At 48.9% G+C, this 20,558-nt stretch overlaps 1 protein-coding gene across 8 annotated transcripts in view; it reads right to left on the reverse strand.

Moving 5' to 3' along the window:
- The window catches only part of SGSM2 (small G protein signaling modulator 2), a 41,929-nt gene extending 21,377 nt beyond the window's left edge, over nucleotides 1–20,552 (reverse strand). For 6 of the 8 annotated variants that reach the window (XR_003904340.1, XR_003904341.1, XR_003904339.1 and 3 more), the window contains exons 1-7: nucleotides 20,406–20,552; nucleotides 16,602–16,677; nucleotides 2,035–2,221; nucleotides 1,587–1,748; nucleotides 1,232–1,299; nucleotides 988–1,133; nucleotides 526–660 (exon numbers count right to left, since the gene is read on the reverse strand). Coding sequence is in view for 5 of the 8 variants with exons in the window: in XM_029926820.1 (XP_029782680.1) it covers nucleotides 526–660; nucleotides 988–1,133; nucleotides 1,232–1,299; nucleotides 1,587–1,748; nucleotides 2,035–2,221; nucleotides 16,602–16,677; nucleotides 20,406–20,462 (831 nt within the window). In the remaining 3 variants the exon portion in view is untranslated. The remainder of the gene's footprint in view (nucleotides 1–525; nucleotides 661–987; nucleotides 1,134–1,231; nucleotides 1,300–1,586; nucleotides 1,749–2,034; nucleotides 2,222–16,601; nucleotides 16,678–20,405) is intronic. The other 2 variants (XM_029926821.1, XM_029926819.1) reach the window with 1 other exon arrangement.
- Between the last annotated feature and the right edge of the window lie 6 nt (nucleotides 20,553–20,558).

Below are 20,558 nucleotides of genomic sequence, written 5' to 3' on the forward strand. Positions count from 1 at the left end.
GGAGGAGACACGGCAGAAGGCAGAAGTGATGAGGGGCCGAGGCTCCCAGGGGAGGCGTAGGGGAAATAAGCTCCAGGCAGGAGCGGGGGAGGCTGCCTAGCACAGTCACAGGATTCTGGAATGGAGTCCAGGAGCAAGTAGGGGAGAACACGAGCCACATGCAGATGTGGGCACCTCCTCTCCCTGGTTGGCCTATTGCTGCTATTGGCTCTATCTTGTTAGTCTCCTGGATGCCAGGTATGTCCTGGGCCAGCCATACCCAAGCTGGGTGTTCACCCTGCCTTCTGGCTGCCTTTCCCACCTTTGGACAGCCTGGTTCTCAGTTAGCCAGGGCAGATGCCATTCCTGCCTCCTGCCAACTCAAGGCTGGGCACAAGGCTTATGATTGTGAAGTGAGAGGCAGGCCTCTTTCTCCCCCTTCTCTCTAGTCAAGCCCCTGAGGAATGGGACAAATGTGACTGGAAGGGTCCAATCCTGGGGACCTCAGAAGAGGGAGAGGAGGGGTGGGCATTAAACTTTTCTTACCGGCTGCACCAGCACGTTGTTCTTGCCATAGAGCAACCGTGTTCTTGAATTCTGATGCAGGGACTCCACATACTCACGGGCACAGGCAGCTAGCCTGTCCTCTGACGCGCTGCCGCTTGAATGCCGCTTCCGAATCTGTGCAGAAAGGCACAGCTCAGCCCCCAGCCCTGGGAATCAGCCTCAGAGATTGCGAAGATGCCACACAGACCCTCTAGCTGACCCAGGGGTCCATTCTGTCCTGGCTCTGCTCTTGGCTACCCTCTGCTCTCCAGCCATGGACCAGTTCCTGGCATTTATGTAAGTGCCAGGGTGGATAAAAGGCTCTTCTGAGGTAACCACTAACTTGGTGCATCTTCAAGGCCCAGGTTGTGTCTGCAAAGACATGGAGGGCAAACTACCCATCCATGCAGGTCCATGGGCAGAGCCTGGATAAGTACGAGGGGTGGGGAGAGAGGTACCTACTCCTAGGGCTGGACGCTTTGCAGGGGAGTCCTGGCGGTTAGGGGGACCCCGGATACGGTGCCTCTGGACCAGCTCATCAGCAGAGGGGTCGGTCCAGTAGTGATCAGTGGTCTTGAGCTTGGTGTACTCCAAGGCACAAGGTCCCACTGTGAAGACAGGGTCAGTCAGCTCACATGGTGCCCCCTCAGCACCTATCCCTTGGCCCCCACCAGCCCAGCACTGGCCTCTCTATTCTCAGGCTCACCTAGAAGAGAGGCCAAGATGGGGCCAAATACAGGATCTGCCAGTAACGCCTCCTTCTCGTAGTACTTGCTGCCAGGGGGAGAGACAGACAGGAGGACTCATTCTAGGGCAGTCAAGCTCACCACGTAGGGACATCCCCACAAAGGCCACATTCATGTGAATCACTAAGAAGTGAGTCCAAAGGACTGAGCTCTCTGTGGGGTGCCTAGTGTGGTGTATGCCTTTGGGGTGCTAGAGGGGAAGACGGGCATACCTATTGGTTATTGTGGACAGTCAAGCATGCTGAGGGGTAAGGCTGAAGAGCTGCTCAGGAGGTGGGCCCCAAAGAGGGGCTGCCTGGGGGATGGGGCGGTCACCTGCTGTTTTCCACGAGGTACTGCATGACCCTGTCCAACACTTTCTCGATGAGCGCTGTGCGTACCCATATGTGTTTTAAGGCCTGTAGGCTGAGAGACGGAGCCTTCCCACTGGCAGAGCCCTGTCTCCGCAGGGCATCCTGTTTGCCTGCTGAGGGTTTCCTGCGAAGAAAGGGTAGGCTTCATAAGTGTGAGGGCCTGGGCGTAGGCCCCAGATGGGTGGCATTGGGAGCAATTTGGTGCCACAAGAACCTAGAGGACTAAGATGAGGGGTTGAAGTGGGGAGATGGGGCATTTTGTCCAAAAGGAGCCAACCCCCCGCCCTTAGGCTGGTCTCTCACCCAAGGGGCCCAGCAAGAGATGAGCTCAGGAAGCCAACCTGGGAAGTAGCAAGTGCCAAGTGCAAAGGGCAGAAGGGAGGGATGGGAGGAGCTGGCCTGGGGCTCACCTGCCCTCTACTTGTTGCTGTAGCTCCTGAACCTTGTGGCATATCTCCTCAGCCACTGGGCATGTCTTCCCCACCTTGGTGAACAGGGCTGCCATCTTGTCACTGCGCAGGAAGCCGGCAGCACGGCGTCTCAGCTGATGTAGGAGGCAAGCCTCCACTGCACCTGAGCCACAAAGGGAACCAGCACCTGAACCCAGGCAAGAAGGGAAAAGGAAGAAACGCTCCTCTTCCTCATACCTACAGAGAGCAGAGGGGCAAGGGCAGGCTCTGACCCATGGGATGAGGGGAGGGGTTTCAGTCTGAGGCAAGCCATGGAGACATACCTTGACCACCTCCCAAAATTCCCCTCCCGATCTCTTTGCCCCTGGCCAAGGCGGACCTGCAGGGGCTGACATGCCATGCCGTCCCTCTCCCTGTCCCTCGCCTAGTGTGTACATGCCTCCTGTATGCACCAACACCCCCAGGACTGTGAGGCCCAAAGCTGCGAGTCCCAGTGGCTCCTCCCCTGCCCGCAAGGGCAAGCACAGACTGCACCTACAGGACAGCCCAGCAGCCCTCCTGGAAAGTATGGATGATGTGGTTGCTAAGGAACAGGGCTCTGGGAAGGAGCTGAAATATTGATAAGGCCACTGCAGAGATCAGACCCAACATCAACCCCTGAATTATTGATGAGCCCTGCAGCCGACAGTGAGAGGTTTCTATTTCCCATGCTGGGAGGGTTTCCCTTCAACTCATTCATGTTTTTAGGGGCTAGGCTTATTCTTCCCATCTGGATCCTACAGGAAGGGCTTGGTGGAAAAGGGTGGGGGGCTGCCCCGTGTATAGCCTAAAAATATTAGTATGTACGGGGGTGGTACTTGGCCATTATCAAAGAGGCCATTGTCAAGGAGAGAAAGACCCAGAAAGGGGAAGGGATTTGACTGTAGTCACACAGTGGCAGAGCCAGGAACTAAACCGTGGCCTAGTCCCTTTCACCTTCTCCAGGTGTGTTGGGGGTGTCATGGGTGGGAGGAGGGTTCCCCTCATGTCACAGATGCTCTTTCTGCATGGATTGACAAGTACTGTGCTGGAGGGGGGACTCAGAATAGGGTCTGGAGCTTAGCACGGTCACTCAATACTCTTGGGAAATGTGGGTGATAAAGCTTTGAGTCTGCTGTTATCTGTGAAATGGGGCTACTTAGGACTGGTGTGAAACGTTACATGAGATGAAGTGCATAAAGCCCTTGCACGGGTCTCGTATGTAGGAGGTACTCGATCCTTGTCAGGTTCTGAGCCTTCAGCCCTTTTTGGCAAGATCCTATGCCTCAGTTAAGCTACAAGGGCTAGGTTTTTGCAAGACCTCTACCTGGCAGGAATGGGAGAGGGCACATCAGAGAAAGGACCTCAGGCTGCCCAGAGGTGGGCGGAGATGCCATTTTCTCAGAAACAGGGGAACTGAGGCCTCCCAAGTCGACTGTGACTAGTGCTGTTAGAATATGAAGCCTGAGCTTAGGAAATGACCAGTGACCCTAGGCTCTCACCTGGTTTTTGTCTACATTTTTAGTAACTGGCAGGCAGTCACTGCTGTGCTATAAGGGTTTTGTGCGGCCTGCTCTTGTACTGAAGTAAAAAGTTGGAGAGAGTACCTGGGACCAACCTGGAGGCCAGACCCAGTGAGAGCATCCCAAGGGAGGGGAAACAAGGCAGGCCCGCCTTCTCCTACGTGTTTCCTTCTGAGCTCCTCCTTGGTTGGGCCTCAGAGGACTTTATTTTACTTGTAAAAGGCACAGCTTCTCCTTCATAGCATGTTCATACACGTATGCACACATGTGTATGCAGACAGACCTTTCTATACGTTTACATGTATGGGGCATGTGGGGGAATCTCTGGTTAAGTGCCCACATATTCTACTCCGTGGCTGTCCCCTTGGTCTCTGGAGGTCCTGTGTGGCCCTGTGGTGTACGGGGGAGTGAGTCCCAGCCTCTTGGTCCTGGGGCTGCAGCACCTGTAGGAGAGTGGTGACCATTTCCTGGGACTGTACGCCCCATTCAGAGTGCTCCGGAGAGAAGCAGCACTGAACACGGCCAGAGTAGCAGCAGGTGGCACCAGTCCTGCAGGGAATCATGTGCCTCAGTGATGTGACTAATTGCTGGCATAATGAGCCATTAGCCTTCCCACCTTCCCCCAGGAGACTGCAAATGCAGCCAGGCTGGGGAGCCTGGGAATGGCGGGGAGCAGTACTCGCATCCCGCCTGGCTTCACCCACCCTCTCAGGCAGTCTCTGAACACAGGCATTAGGGCTCTCTGGGGTGAGCGGAGGCATTCCTTAGCAATTACTGCAAGTAGAGAAGCCCAAACATCATGCCTAGTACCCTCCTTCTCCCCCTACAGCCCCTACGTTCCTTCTGTGAAATGCAGGCAAGGTGCCAGGAAATGGCTGGGGAAGGAAAAATCCCTCTCAACTCTCTACTTTCCAAGCAAAGTAAACGATCGATGCCAGGTATTCTTAACCCAGTTCCATGGGCTCCTTGGGCAGTGACTTTTCAAACTACACTTGTTCTTCTCCATTCAAGCAGGGCTGTCTACCGCAGAAAGTCAGCATGTGCAATGAAAAATACTGTGTGCAGCATGTAGGCAAAATAGTAACATAAACTAACATAATGATAGTAACACTAACAATGATCGGGAATTGAGGGCTTGTGGATGGGCTTCTGTGTCTTCCGAAGACCCCCAGATATTGCATACAAAATCGTTGGTGTGCTCCAGCATGATCAGGTGAGTGCTCTTTGTCTGGGTAAAGGATTCAAGATTTTTAGCTTCTAAAAGAATACATGAGCCCCAAAAGTTCTAGAATCCCTGCTCTAAGACTTTTGGGTTGCCCGGAACCACACATGGTTCCGCTGGTTGAAACTCAGAGATGCAAGTATAAAGATGCTCCCTGCCCCACAACGTACAGCACACACCACTCAGAACTCGGTTGCAGAGCCGTTAGCAACAAGGCCCAACTCTCCTCCTGCCCTCAGTCCCCAGAGAGGGGACTGTCACAGACTGTCAAGCACCCTTGCCCAGGAACAAGCAGCCAGAGGCCCAAGCCTCTCTCTCCTGACTGAAGGCCCAGAGGCCCAACAAAACGCCAGCTCCTTACTCAGCTTTCTGCCTCAGACTGCCACCATGACCCTACCCTAGCGGGGAGGGCCGTGGCAGGAGATGCTGATCATGACTCAAGTACCAAGTCAGCTGAGCCCCTCCTCCTAAGTGAAGGCTCGGGACTCCCTATCCCACTGGGTCCCGGTACCACCCACAGCCACTCTGGATCTACCAGAAGAGGGGTGAGACACCCCTGACATCAACCAGTTCGGTGTACTAATTAATAAAAAATCAACACTGGTTTTGATCATTGGTTGGGGTGGAAAGATTTGGGTAAATGAATCAAAACAGAGAAACAGACATGATTCAACAAGCATAACCCTCTCACCCCTCTCCTTGCTCTTGGAACTTTGAGGTCATGCTCCCCTCTCTACTCTGTCATCCCATCCAACTGACAAGAAGGCCCAGGAAACTGCAAGAAACTTGCTATGAACATGTCCTCTCCCAAAAGGTCTGGCACCATCTACCGAGGGAAAAGCTGGGAATCACAGGCCCAGACTAGCCCTGGAACTTTCCCTCACCAGCCTCTGATGTCCCAATGAAGTCTATTAAGTTATGGGGCTTAATAAAAGCTAAATGGGCTGGAGAGCACAAGTGCTAACAGAATCCTAGAGGGCCGCTCCCACAACTCCTTACATACTAATTTAACCATTCCAAGGAGTCTAATTTAGAAAAGAGGAGACACTGGTAGATAGAGGTGGAAGGGACCCAGGAGTTACTGCATCTTCTCAGACCTTGCTGTGGGAAGAGCTGAATGGCACCACTCCCGTGGAGAGAGTGTGGCACTGTCTTATCATCATTGCAAGTAACCTCCGACCCTCTTCTGAGAATCTAGCCTCCAGCTATAACTGCAAGAGTACTTAGTTACAACAGCAAAAGACTGGAAACTAACCTTGTGTCCGTCAACGTGGACACGTTAAGTATATACGGGACATTCATACAGTAGATTATGATATAACTCTGCAAAAGAATGAGGATATTTTCTAAGAACTAACAATGAAAAGTCTCCTAAAGCAAGATGCAGAGCAGTATGACTGGATACCTTTTCATTACAAAAAGGGTGCATGGGTACTAAACAAAGAATATAATTTCTTTTATTAGGATAAAAACTCTGGAAGGATATAAAAGAAACAAAAGTGTAGTGGTTACCTCTGTGGGAACGGGCAAGTGGGGGGATGTGTAAATGGTGGCAGGAAAAGGAATAAACTTTTCACTGTATATCTTCTGTACAGTTTTGAGAACCAGATAATACGTTACCAATTCAGAATAATAATTATCACAACTAGACAAGTGACCATCCAACCCAGATACCACGATTCTATCATGAAATGATGCTAGAGACTTTATCTAGCTTGGAGGTGAATCAAAACTCACACAACTCAGAAAGGCTGGGTCTGTCCATGGGCACCCAGTCCTTCACCAGCTTCCGCAGCAATCCCTCCCAATTGGCTTGGTTCCCTATGCCCGAGGAGTACCTGGGCTCTGCTTAGGTAAGCCACAAGTGGTCCGGGCTGGGCAAGGACCAGAGAAACAATTCAGTGTGGGCTGAGACAAGCTGAGGTGTCACAAGAATGGACTAACACTGGGGTGCTTTGGGTGGTTCAGTTGGTTGAACGTCTGACTCTTGATTTTGGCTCGGAATCTCATGGTTTGTGAGTTCAAGCCCTGTGTTGTCAGGCTCTGTGCTGACAGCATGGAGCCTGCTTGGGATTCTCTCTCTCTCCACTTCCCCCTCAAAATACATAAAACTTAAAAAAAATTTTTTTTTTAATGGACTAAAATGATGGCTGTCCAGAACATGCAGCAGTGACTGAGAAGGGTCCTCAGCCAGCCTGGGGTGCCCCAGCAGCAGCCCTGGCTCTCACATACCTATATTTAAAGTTGTGCCCAGCAGCCCAGGGGCCTGGTAACAGGGGGATCCACTGAATGGCCTTCGGAGAACTAGGCCAGTTGACTAAGATACAGGGACATGATATCCAGAGTTAACACAGCCTAACACGAAGGCTAAGCCCAAGGCGCTGAACCAAGATGGGATGGTATTGGGAGGAGCAGGTGTGGCGAGTACCTCCTGCTCCCCCACCTCTGCCGTCTGCCATCTGTGCAATGGGGGAGTCCGGCTGCAGCTGTTGCCATAGAGAACTCAAGGGAGGAATGTGCTGGGTGGGGCAGCCAGACACAGGTGGCTGCTTTGGGTCCTGGAGTTTTGAGGATACTACTTAGAGCAGAATTTTTATTTATTTACTTGTTTTTTTAAAAATTTAAAACAATTTGTTAAAAGTAATCTCTAGGGGCATCTGAGTTGTTCAGTCAGTTGAGCATCTGACTTTGGCTCAGGTCATGATCTTATGGTTTGTGGGTTCATGCCTCACGTTGCGGTTTGCACTGTCTCCTCTCTCTCTGCCCCTCCCCGGCTCACTCTATCAAAAATAAATAAATATTAAAAACAATTTTTCCAGGGAGCCTCGGTGGCTCAGTTGGTTAAGCATCCAGCTTCGGCTCAAGTCATGATCTTACGGTTCGTGGGTTTGAGCCCTGTATCAGGCTCTGTGACAGAGCCTACAGCCTGCTTCAGATTCTGTGTCTCCCTCTCTCTCTGACCCTCCCCATACATGCTCTCTCTCTCTCTCTCTCTCTCTCAAATAAACATTTAAAAAATTAAAAAAAAAATTTTTAATACAAAATAAAAATAAGAGTAATCTATGCCCAACATGGGGCTCATACTCACAACCCAACTCAAGAGTTTCATGCTCAACCAACTGAGCCAGCCAGGTGCCCCGAGAGCAGAATATTTATTTATTTATCTATCTATCTATTCGTAATCTTAAATTAATTTTCAAGTTTTCCCCCCAGAGTAGAATTTTTAAAAGCTGAATGCCTTGGATTGTGGAAACAAGACAGCCAGGAGAGGAGCAGCCTCCCTGGAGGTAAAGGAATGGGAAGGGTGAGCAGCCTCTTTTTAAGTAGGAACTTCTAGGGCGCCTGGGTGGCTCAGTCAGTTGAGCATCCAAACTTTGGCTCAGGACATGGTCTTGCAGTTTGTGAGTTGAAGCCCCACATCGGGCTTGCTGCTGTTAGCACAGAATCAGCTGCAGATACTCTCTGCCTCTTCTCTGCTTGCACGTGTGCGCTCTTGCATTCTCTCTCTCTCTCTCTCTCAAAAATAAACATTTGGGGCACCTGGGTGACTCAGTCTGTTGAGCATCTGACTTCGGCTCAGGTCATGATCTCATGGCTCATGAGTTCAAGCCCCACATTGGGCTCTATGCTGACAGCTCAGAACCTGGAGTCTGCTTCAGATTCTGTGTCTCCCTCTCTCTCTGTCCCTCCCCAACTTGTACTCACTCTCTCTCACATTCTTTCTCAAAAATAAACAAACATTTAAAAAAAATTTAAGTAGGGGCGCCTGGGTGGCTCAGTTGGTTAAGCGTCCGGCTTCGGCTCAGGTCACGATCTCACAATTCGTGGGTTCGAGCCCCGCATCGGGCTCTGTGCTGACAGCTAGCTCAGAGCCTGGAGCCTGCTTCAGATTCTGTGTCTCACTCTCTCTCTGACCCTCCCCTGCTCTCTCTGTCTCTCTCTGTCTCTCAAAAATAAATAAAAGACATAAAAAGAATTTAAAAAAAAAATTTAAGTAGGAACTTCTTCCAACTGCCAATGGGAAAAGTGATGTACTGTCTGTAGCAGATGAAGTGGGAAGAGCAAAGAGAGGCCAGGCATCCTCTTCCTCTCTTTTCCCTCTTCTCCCCACTTCCCTGGCTGGCTGTTTCCACAGGGATTTATAACAGTTGCTTCCACCTGGAATGAGCATTTCTATGGTAACTAGAGTACATTTTCTCTTGGCTGGCACTAGTGATGCTGACTGTTTGCTTCAGCTTTTGGGAGCAATCAGCCTTGTTCAGCGCCCTGAAATAAGAAAGCAACTCTCCCATGCAGACTTTCATTGTGAGGAGAAAGCACTGCCCGGATTCCAGAAAGCAGCAGGGAGGGAAATGAAATTCCTAATGCACAGACCCATCTTCTTTGCGCTGATGGAGATGCAGGGCAGAATCTGCACGTATAGCGTTCACAATGGCTTCCCAGGGAATCAGGCCAGCGTTGGCCTCACTCAGCTCAGCAAGGGGCTCACTGTGTCCCAGAGTATCTCTGGACACCATGAGTCTACTGTTTGGTGATGTGAGCTATGTCTCCACAGGGGCCTCTTCTCAATACCCCACACCTCTAGGCTCCTCTCCTAGGTAGGCCACACGGATAGAACCATCCCTGGGCAGTACAGGCCTTTGAGCAAGACACATGTGGGTTCAAACTCTGGCTACTTTCCCTACTAGCTATCTGACTTGGTGTGAACCACTAAACCTCTCTGAGCTTCAGCAGCAAGTATGTAAAAGATTAGGTCCCATCTCAGTAGGTGGTGAGTGACTACAACTCACAGGCTATGCAGAGGTACAAAGGGCTCCTTGATTTCTTCTCAAGTACACCGAAGGTGACCATGGACATTGGTGCCTTTCTCCCCTGCACCTCATGCCCATCCCCTGCCTTCTCTCTGTCCCTCCAGATGGTCTGGCTGCTCCTCTCTACCGCCACCTACACACTGGGTTCCAGCCCCTTTTATGTCTCAAGGACATCATTCCAACAAGCATCACTTCTCTTCCCTGTATCTTTAATACTGACCTATTAGATAATTCCCATTTGTATTTAAACATAAAAAACAACCACCACCAAACACCATTACTACCACTTCCCTTTGGTCCTGTATCCCATTCAGGTATTGAACCATTTAGCTGCTCCCTTTTATGTAAATTTCTCAAAAGAGTTGTCTATATTCATTTTATCTCTTCCTCTTCCCATCCTCTTCCCCTCTCTTTCCTTTTTTTTAAAGTAGGCTCCATGCCCTCCACGCCCACCACAGAGCCCAACATAAGACTTGAACTCATGACTGTGAGATCAAAACCTTAGCCGAAGTCAAGAGTCCGACACTCAACCAACTGAGCCACCCAGATGCCCCTCCTCCTTTAAAAAAATCATTATGGGGCGCCTGGGTGGCTCAGTTGGTTGAGTGTTGGACTACAGCTCAGGTCATGATCTCATGGTTCTTGAGTTCGAGTCTTGCATCGGGCTTTCTGCTGTCAGCATAGAGCCACTTCAGATCCTCTGTTCCCCTCTCTCTCTGCCCTGCTTGCGGTCTCTCCCAAAAATAAATAAACATTAAAAAATCATTATGGAAAATTCCAAACATATACAAAACAGGACAATAGAATTAACCCCATGTACCCATCACCCAGCCTAAGCAATGGTTAAGTCATGACCCATCTTGTTCCAACCATACCACCTCCAAATACTTTCTCACTTATTCCCAGATTATTCTGAAGCAAATTTTAAATGTTATATATTTTTATCTATATTTCATTGGTATCTGTAAAAGAAGACTCTTTGAAAAGATGTATATAACACCTTGACTGTGCCTACAAGATTAATAAAAATTTCCTAATATTATTAAGTTCCCTGATTGAATTCCTAGAGTTCAAATTTCTCTGATTGTCTAGATACTTCTCTCAGAAACATGGATTTTCATATGGAATCCTGGAGAAGGTTCTAGGAAACTTGATGGGGAAGGTTTTAGGGTCACTTTTTTTGAAGTTTATTTATTTTGAGAGAGAGAAAAAGAGTCAGAGAGAGCGAGGAGGGGAGCGGCAAAGAGAAGCAGAATCCCAAGCAAGCTCCATGCTGCCAGCACAGAGTCTGACTTGGGGCTCGAACACACAAACTGTGAGATTATGACCTGAGCTAAAGTCAGATGCTTAACCAACTGAGCCACCCAGGTACCCCCAGGGTCACTTTTTGTTTTTTAATTAAATATTAACATATTTTAGTTTCAGGTGTACAATACAATGATTCAACATTACTCAATGCTCATCATGGTCAGTACTCTTATTCCCCTTCACAGATTTCACCCATCCCTGCTCCCTGTAGGATCACTTTCAAGAACAAAGAAAGTTGCTGCTGCTGGCAACATTTATTGAGCACCTACTGTCTACATGGCTCCGTGCTGGGTGCTTTACCCTCCTTTAGTCTTTATACCAACCTTCCCGGGCACGTTCAGAGCTGTTCAGGGCTGCTGTGGCCAGGGTCACACACTTAGTGTCTCAGCTACTGACCATCACCATATGCCCGCAGCTTTGCTCCAAGACGGTGAGAGGAGCCACTTACCCAGAGGGCCTTCCTTCCTACTTGATGGTTTCCAGATAAAAGGCAGAAGCCAGATATCATGAGAATGAGCTGTTCATTCAGTATGGGTGGGAAGAAGTGAAAAGGAGTCCCTTTCATTGAAAAGAGACAGACTAAAAACTCCCTGGAGTCGGAATCTCAGAATGTGCTGAAGTATCTCTGGCTGCAACATCTCAGGTGAAACGCAATCCTTCCACAGCACCTGCTTCTCACCCAGCTCATTAGCATCTCCTTGCCATTCCCCAGAGGAGCTCACCGCTGCAGACCTTCCAGCTAATGAAAGCTGCTTAGCAACAGGGAGCGGGTAGCCCTGATGCAGTTCCCAGCTCCATAGGCTCCACTTCTGTCTCCGATTACAGCTCATCTTCAGCCTGAAGCAACAACCCTCAGGTTGAGGATCTAAAGATCAGTGTGGGAGAGCCAGGAACCTGGAAACTGAGGGGCAAGGCTGACCCCAAAGCATTCTGGGAAAGAAGACATTAAGAGTCTGAGAACCTGCTGTGCCAGGCCAGGAACCTCTCTGTAAAGCTGCTCTACCCACCAAAGTTTAAAATCCAAACTCAGTGCCCAATCAGAATAGAGCACACAGAAATACTGTGGAGGCAGCCACACCCAGACATGAGGGAAAGTCCAGAGAAATGCTGGCTTCTCTAGTGCTCTAGGGTTGATACCTGAATTACCTCAGAACCCTGATGGGAAGGGAACAGATGTGTTCTCTTAAAGTATGTGTATTATTGTTATGAATGCAGAGTTCAAAGAGGAAACCTGGGACAGTTTGGTGTTTGACTTCAACCTTGAGTTGCCCACAAGCAAAAGTTAAAAATACCTTGCCCTTGGGGAGAGTGGGTGCCAGGAGATATCAGACTACACCTGGGGGTTTAAGAAGCCACAGGGAAAACAAGGAGCATTAATTTGATTCAAACGTCTTTACATTAAAATAAAAATTTCAGGGGCTCCTGGGTGGTTCAGTTGATTAAGCATCTGACTCTTGATTTTGGCTCAGGTCATGATCTCAGTTTATGGGATCGAGCCCCATGTCAGGTTCCTCGCTGATGGACATGGAGCCTGCTTAGCATTCTCTCTCTCTGTCCCCTCCCTTGCACATGCACGCACACTCTCTCTCTTTCTCAAAATAAGTAAACTTAATAATAATAATAATGTTTCAAAGACCATGAACAAAATGCAAGCTTGACAAGACTTTTTAAAGATAAAAGGGTGATATCAGTCGTAGGTTTGGGCCTACTCTCCAAGCCCCAGCCTCCACCTATGGGAATAGGCAGTCTCACAGGCCTGATGCTGACAGCCATGCTCTGTGGTTGGAGAACAGCACGCAGAGAACCCCTCCCTGTCAACCAGGGCTTACCAGCAAAGCAGCCTCACAAGGTTTCTACCTACAGGAGCCTGACCAGCTTCTGGACGAACAGGTTTAGGAATAACCATAACACACACACACACACACACACACACACACACACACGCATGAAAATCACATTTCTTACCAGTCCTGGGAGAGTCTCTCCTCCTGTGGTAAGAGGAACAGGGGTTTAGCGCAACTTTCCTGGGTTTGCCCAGGGTCAGGACTCAACTCAGGGATTCTTCAGCTCCCTTTTTCTTTTTTTAATGTTTATTTATTTTTGAGAGACAGAGAGAGACAGTGTGAGCAGGAGGGTCAGGGAGAGAGGGAGACAGAATCTGAAGCAGGCTCCAGGCTCTGAGCTAGCGGTCAGCACAGAGCCCGACGTGGGGCTCGAAACCACGGACCGTGAGATCATGACCTGAGCTGAAGCCGGACACTCAACCGACTGAGCCACCCAGGCGCTCCTTTTCAGTTCCCTTTCTAAGGCTCCCCAGAAAGATTCTGTTTCCAGTTCAAATATCTCTATTTTAAGGAAGCTCAGAGGAACTCATCTTGCTCAGGCCCTGTCCTCCTCTGCCAGGAAGAGAGGGGCCAGAGCAGAGCAGAGGGCCCCGGGGCCCCAGTGCTCTCCAAACTCCAGGGTAGGTGGTCACTCTGTGGTTAATCCAGCCTTCACAGCCTCTGCTCTGCTCAGATCTCTCTGCACCTTCCTTGCACTCCAATTCCTCACAGAACAAAGTTGGATTCTGGACGAGACCAGGACAACAGCACAACCCAGTCAGTGTAAGACTGGATCTACTTCAGCTCAGAAATTCACTTCTGAGCATTTGCCCAGGGATGAAGGAGACTGACATATCAGAATCTCCAAAACACCAGAGGGGTAGTTTTCCATCAGTACGCATCTATTCTTCCCTCTGCCTCTTCCCAAGAATCCCTAATTGTGATTCTACTGTGTGATGCATGCAAATGGCTTGCAGACAGGAAAACAGTTTGATAATCATTGCTTTAACCATATCTTATTTTGAACCCAAATTGGGATTTACCTCACCACTGAATACCAGTTTTGACAAAGCCCAAGGATGCCTTTCTCCTACTGGCTTGACTTAGCTTTATACTGACAGCTCCTCCTGCTAGCATTCTCCTCAGTGACTCCACACTGAGCCCAAGGCAGGGGCAGTCAACTGGCAGAGGCTTGGAGATGCCTTCTGTTTGGCCCACAGATTTTTTAAAAATGGGAATTAGTTGGGGGCATCTGGGTAGCTTAGTTGGTTATGTATCTGGCTTTAGCTCAGGTCATGATCTCACCGTTCATGGGTTCAAGTCCCACATCAGGCTTTATACTGATGATCCTCTCTCTCTCTCCCTCTCTCTCAAAATAAACATAGTATATAAAAATGGGAGTTAGTTATTAGTCTTTAAAAATTGAATTTCAGGGAATTTCAGGAACCACCTGGGTGGCTCAGTTGATCAGGCAACCAACTTTGGCTCAGGTCATGATCTCATGGTTCGTGAGTTCAAGCCCTGCTCAGAGCCTGAAGACTGCTTCAGATTCTGAGTCTCCCTCTCTCTCTGCCCCTCCCTCCACTTATGTTTCTCTTTCTCTAAAAAAGAAATAAACAGTAAAAAAAAAATTGGGAAATTTCATATAAAAACCCAGACTTCTGGCTTCTCTTAAGAAAAACAAAGGCCATGGCAAGCCTGGGCTGGCATTCCTGCGGAAGCTGAGTAGTGGCAAGCAATATTCAGTTCACCCCAGTCCCCGGCACCACTGCCTGCAGTGTCACCCCCAGACAGCTTCTTGTGTGGACCTTTTCCATCTGACTGTAGACATTATTTAGGTTTGTGCTAGGAGACCTAAAGCACCTCCTGAGATCCTGCAGAATGGGGCTCCTCTTGCTCCAGGGCTGACTTTACAATCCTGGAGACTTGGGTCTATTTGATAGACCCTTGTTCTGTTTCAGCAACTAAAATTGGCTAAAAGTAGAAGCATCATTGTTTTTTGAGGGTAATATCCCTGCATGCTGGGAAGAGCCCCAGGCTTCTAGGCAGGAGACGAAAACAAAAGCTCCGTTGCTTCCTGGGGGGGCCCTGGACTGATCAGAGGAGAGCTGAGTTTCTTCTCATCCTAATTGGCCTGGATGTGGGATACCCACAACTTTTCTCTCTGCCTCACTTTCCCCTATTCCCCCTCGGCCACCCACGTGTGGCTCCCATGCACAAGCTGCTGCGCTACTTTATTCTGTTTTCTGTTTGTTGAATGTGCTCTGGATAAGGAATCAAGCCATGCATACATAACTGGGTCGCCAATAGAGCCCTTCCGGTGGCAACAACAAACAGTGGCTGATGTCAGGGGCACACAACACAGGTGGAAAGGAGTAGGGGTCTAATATTCTTCAAAGCCACTTACTCCAAGACCACTGCTTCTCCCCTAACATAGGTTCTGCCCGAGGAAAGGTGAGATTAGACTGTTCCTTGTAACCCTGGGAATCATAACATCATCTCAAAGAACCAGGAAACTGATGCAAAAGGGAGATGGTAGGAACTGAAATCCTACAAACCTAGTTTCAGTGTCAACATCCAAAGGAGAGGGAAAGACAGACATTTCCTGAGCTCTTCTAATGCTAGAGATGTTCTCATGCATTATCTCAATCCCTCTGAAAATACCTTGAGGTGGGAATCACCACCCGTTTTTAGGGGAGCAAACTAAGAGTGATGGAAGTTAAGAAACTTGTCCAAGATAACTTCACTAAGCAGAGCACCAGGCTTCACTTGAATCAGTGTGTCACTCAGGCTCTGCTCACAGGCCGTCTCTCCCCGATCGCTCTCTCTTATCTCTCATCAAACTCTAGTTTTCTCCACACCTTTATTATTACAGGATATATTTATGTGTGCATGTGTTTTCTGTGAGCCCTTGGGGCAGACACTCTGTCCATCTTGTGACTGCTGTTTCCCTGTCCAGAGAGCAGGATCTGGTACATGGCGGCCCCACGGCATTTGTTGCTGGACTGCTGCTAGGCAGCTCTATGTGCCCCACCATGCTACTGTCTGTTCCTTTCACTCCCTCCTCTTAGAAAAACACAGCCTTCCTTCCACCAATCCCCAACACCAATTTCAGAAGCCAAGGAAAACAACACGGAGGTGGCAAACTGTCCTTCAGAAAGGGAGTTGAAAGGAAGATAAAATTCCTGGAAATCCAGGAAAACTCTATTGTGTATAGAGACTGGCCAGCCCCTGTAAAGGCAGAAGTCTTCAGATGAGGAGGAAGTTTATTACCAACATTCTCCCTTCTAAGGTGGGAGGGCTTTGGCATTCCCTCGTATTGTAGCTCATGCACCCAACCCAGGGCCTGGAGAACTGGGAATGCCAGAGTAACACAAGTGGGTTAGAAAGTAGATGCGGCATGGAAAGCATTCCAAAACACAAACCCTTCCCCCAAAGTTAAAGTAAACATAAGCCAGAGCAGTAGTTCCCAGACCAGAATGACCTCGGTCAGTAGTTCTCAAGGCATGGTCCCTGACCAGCAGCTCAGAACCACCTGTGAACTTGCCAGATATGCCAATTCTCAGGCCCAACCCAGCCCTATCAGAATCAGAAATTCCAGGGTTGGGACCCAGGAATCTGTGTTTTAACAAGTTCTCTGGGTGACTCAGATGCACACTAAAGACCAAGGGAACTAAATATATATAGAAATCCTTGGGCCCTGAGGTTCTAACTCAGTAGGTCAGGACAGGGCACAGGGAGATCTCAAACGGTTCAGAGCTGACTCTAATTTGTAGCCATATTTGAAAACTACTAAACCTGAGGCTCCTCTTTCCCTGGCCCCTCAGTTCTGAACCCTCTTCCCACTGCCCGCATCACTCACCACACAGAGCAATGATATGGCTGCTATCTTCATGCACAAACTTCCTGGTGACAGCCTCCTCCATGATTTGCTTCACCTGTGGACAAATGGGCAGCATCTTACTTTTCCGATCAAAGGCCTGTGGGCAAGTAAACAGCTTGGCTCTGCTCTCCTGGTCTGGGTTTACTATCTACTTGCAGAATAGATAGTAAATAGGGATGGAAGAGGTGAGGAAGCAATGTCTTCTTGGAAAGGCAACCAGGAAGAGAGATGTCATAAGCACACTACACAATCAGTGTAGACGTTCCAGTCCAGGAGGAAGCACCCTGCTGTGGAGAAGAAGGACAGGATGCTTTTTGCTCATGGGTACTTAGCTGGAGAAGAGCTTTTGGGGCAGACATACTGTCCTTTAGAAACAAACTAGCTCATTATAGGCTGTAGATAAACAACCTGCTCCTCATTTACTCCATCTTCTTCAAGGTTTACCCAGGCCTCAGAGACACTCTCCACATGCTTGCAAGCCCTGCCTTCTCTCTGTCTAGATAAAGCCCTGATGTTTGTGTTCCTACGTGGGTATAAAAGCTTCCAAATAGCATGTAAGATGAGCAATTACATGTCTTTAAGAAAGCACTTTTTAAAAACCAGACACACACACACACCTTTTTTATTGATGTACATAAAACTACAAAAATGGGTATATGTCATAATTACGCAGCTTGATGAATTTTCACGAACTGAATCCACCCGTGAAACCAGCATCCAGATGAAGAAACAGAACATGTGACACGTACCCCTGAACACCCCCCCCCCAGTCATGTTTCCTTCCACTCACTACACCCCTCAGGGACACCTGCTCTCCTGATTTCTAACAGTGTACAGTCATTTTATGGGTTTTTATATTCTACAATGAAATCACTCAGTGCATATGTAGTGCTTTGTGACTGGATTTCTTTTGCTCTCTGGTGAGATTATAAGATGCGTTCACGTTGTATGTAGTTGTGGATTGTTCATTCTCCATTATGTTAACATAAAGTGGACTAGCCATGTGGGTAGTTTCCAATTTGGGGCTGTCATGAATAGTGCTACTATGAACATTAAAAATATGTTTTTTAGTAAACATAGGCGCTCATTTCTTTGCATTTTTATTTCTATAAGAGGAATTCCTGATACATATATTCCACTTTACTAGATTTTGCCAAATAGCTCTCCAAAGTGGTTGTGCCAATTTACACTCCCATCAGCAACGTAGGAGGTTCTAGTTGCTCCCAACACTGAAGCCAAGCACTTTTGATGTCCTGGGGGAACCTGCCAAGAGACAGATACTAATACTGGAGATTAGTGGGATGGATTATCTCCAACCCCACTGTAAAATCTTACAGATGAAGTAGGCTCTGGGCAGAGTGTGTCTTTGCCATTCTTTGGCCAAGGCATACAATGTTCTGATGCTGCCCTTGCTCCCAAGACCCGCACCGAGGACTGGAGAGTGGTAAGGCTTCTAAAGCCTGCGGAGGAGGTAAAAAGGACCTGGAGGCTTCTCTCTACTGAAACTGCTCATGGTTCGCAGTTAGGTAGAGGGGAATCAGATTGATCCTGCACTCTAAACTGTTAGAAGCTTCCTAGATCACATTCCAAGAAGTGTTTTTATTAAACAGAGCAGAAAGTCAGAGTTCAAAGACCTGCAGGCATCTGAAACAGACTTGTGGGGCAGATCTGGGGGTTAGAAGGATCTATAGATGACTTTAGAATTATATCAGAAATTCTGTATTGAAAGGCCAGCCTTGGGGCGCCTGGGTGGCTCAGTTGGTTAAGCCTCTCACTTCGGCTCAGGTCATGATCTCATGTTCATGGGTTTGAGCCCCACGTTGGGCTCTGTGCTGACACCTCAGAGCCTGGAGCCTGCTTCCAATTCTGTGCCTCCCTCTATCTCTGTCCCTCCCCCTCTCATACTGTCTCTCTCTGTATCAAAAATAAATAAAACATTAAAAAAATTTTTTAAGCTATCACTTAAAAAAAAAAAGGTCAGCCTTGCCTACAATTATCCCCACTTCCTCTACTCTAGAAGAGGAAAGGATATATTTCTCTCTAACTCAAGTGCTAAAGGGAGAAGGGAACTAAGAATTTGGAGATTAAACTTGGTCAGGTAACATACATCGCTGTATCATATTTTGGACATTTCTCACATCTGTTTAGGAATCATTCTTAGAGTAGTACAAACAGCCTTCTAAGTATTGTAAAAAAAATCATGGTCTTCTCAGAAATCTTTCCTACGTCCCTGACCAACCCTAAATTTGGAGCACAGAAACTAATCCTAGCACATCCATCCATGGTTTAGGTATGGCTACTTCTTTCTTCTTGTTTATACTGTTCATATGAGTCTCTGTCACTAGACTGCTTGTTTCCTGAGGATAATCACTGTGACTTGGGATTGCCCTTTTGCTTGGGGAGACCAGGGCAGGGGTTTAGTTTAAATGCTGATTTGATGTACTCCTAACCTAAAATACGCTCTTGGCCACTTCACACAAATTCAAGAGGGAGCGTTTCACACACAGCTGGAAAGGTGAGGACTTTGACCACTTCTTTGCCAACAAGAGGGAAGGGCACAAAGAAATGTTAGGTAGGGCACAGCAGCCAGACTGTAGTTAATGCAGAACCATCTAAAGACTTCCAAGAGCTTATGAGAACCCAGAGTCTTCTCCAATCCTGAAGCTCTAGGAAGGGGTAAAGAAACCATTATGGCAAACTTTAATATATGAGATACATATCATCATCTTTTTTTCAGAGATAAAGAAAATAAGATCAGAGAGGTTAAGTAACTTATTCAAGTCACACAGCTAGGTCGAGTATTCAAAGGTTATGCATTTGCACAGATCCTACAGTCTCTAAGATCAGTAGATTTATTTACCAAATATTCATTGAATGCCTACTGTGTGCCAGGTCCTGGATACAGAGTAGTGGACAAAACAGACAGGTTTTCTGCCCTCATGGAGTTTGCAGAAACCACAAAGGTAGTTGCAAGTTCATGGTTCCCAAGGCCTAATCCATTCTAATCCACGCTGCAGGTTTGAGCTCTCCAGTTCCCATTTGTGCGGTGAGTCATTCATATGGGTACCCGCCCCCCCCCCCAACATGATGAAACTGAAATGGGCTTTAGGGGAGGGTCAAGGTAAAGGACATTAGTAGAGGGGAGGGCTCTTTTCTCTTTCTGACACTTGGGGTGCGGATCCTCAAACCAGGGTAAAAAAAAAATCTTGAGTCTTAAAAATCATTCTCAACCACCACCACTACCCCCCTCCATGGTCTCTGAGTAGGGAGGTAGGCGTGGAGTGAGAAACAGTGAGGTGTGCGACGAACCCTCCTTCAGCCGCGACTCAGTTCCCAGAGGGATCCCCGAATCTTGGGTGTAGGGCAAACCAGAGCTTAGCCCCCAAACCACCCGTTTAGCGCTGTCTGAGGCCCTCGCGGGGCCCCGCCCCTGCCCATTCAGCTTGGGCAATGAAAGGGCAGCACCACTTCTTCAGAAATCTCCACCACCCCTCCCCCGACCTTGGTCTCCTAGCGCTGTTGCCGTCACAGGGCGGGGAACTGCGGGATCGCCGAGCAAACAAGCGCCGGCGCGCCAGCCTGGCTCCTCGGGCAGAGGGGTGCTGCCCCCAGTTCCGGGAGAGAGGCGGGAGCCGCAGCGGGTCCAGGACCCCGCCCCCGCCCGGCCCAGGCCCGCGAGCGCTAGTGCCAGGGTTGGGGGTGTGAACCTTTCCGGGCCCCCCACCTACCCCAGGCAGCCCGGGCAGGGACGTGAGCCCCCGGGGGTCCTTGCCCCGACTTTACCTCCTTCTTCACGTTCCACAGCAGTTTCTCTTTGACCGCGTCCTCCGCGCTGCCCATGGTGTGGCGGGTGGCGGAGAGGCAACGCGGAGCTGTCCCCCAAGCCCCCTGCGCGTCCTCGCCGCCTCCGCGCCTCTCCGCTCAGCGCCCCACGCG

The sequence above is a fragment of the Suricata suricatta genome, chromosome 17 (genome assembly GCF_006229205.1).
Source record: "Suricata suricatta isolate VVHF042 chromosome 17, meerkat_22Aug2017_6uvM2_HiC, whole genome shotgun sequence".
NCBI lineage: Eukaryota > Metazoa > Chordata > Mammalia > Carnivora > Herpestidae > Suricata > Suricata suricatta.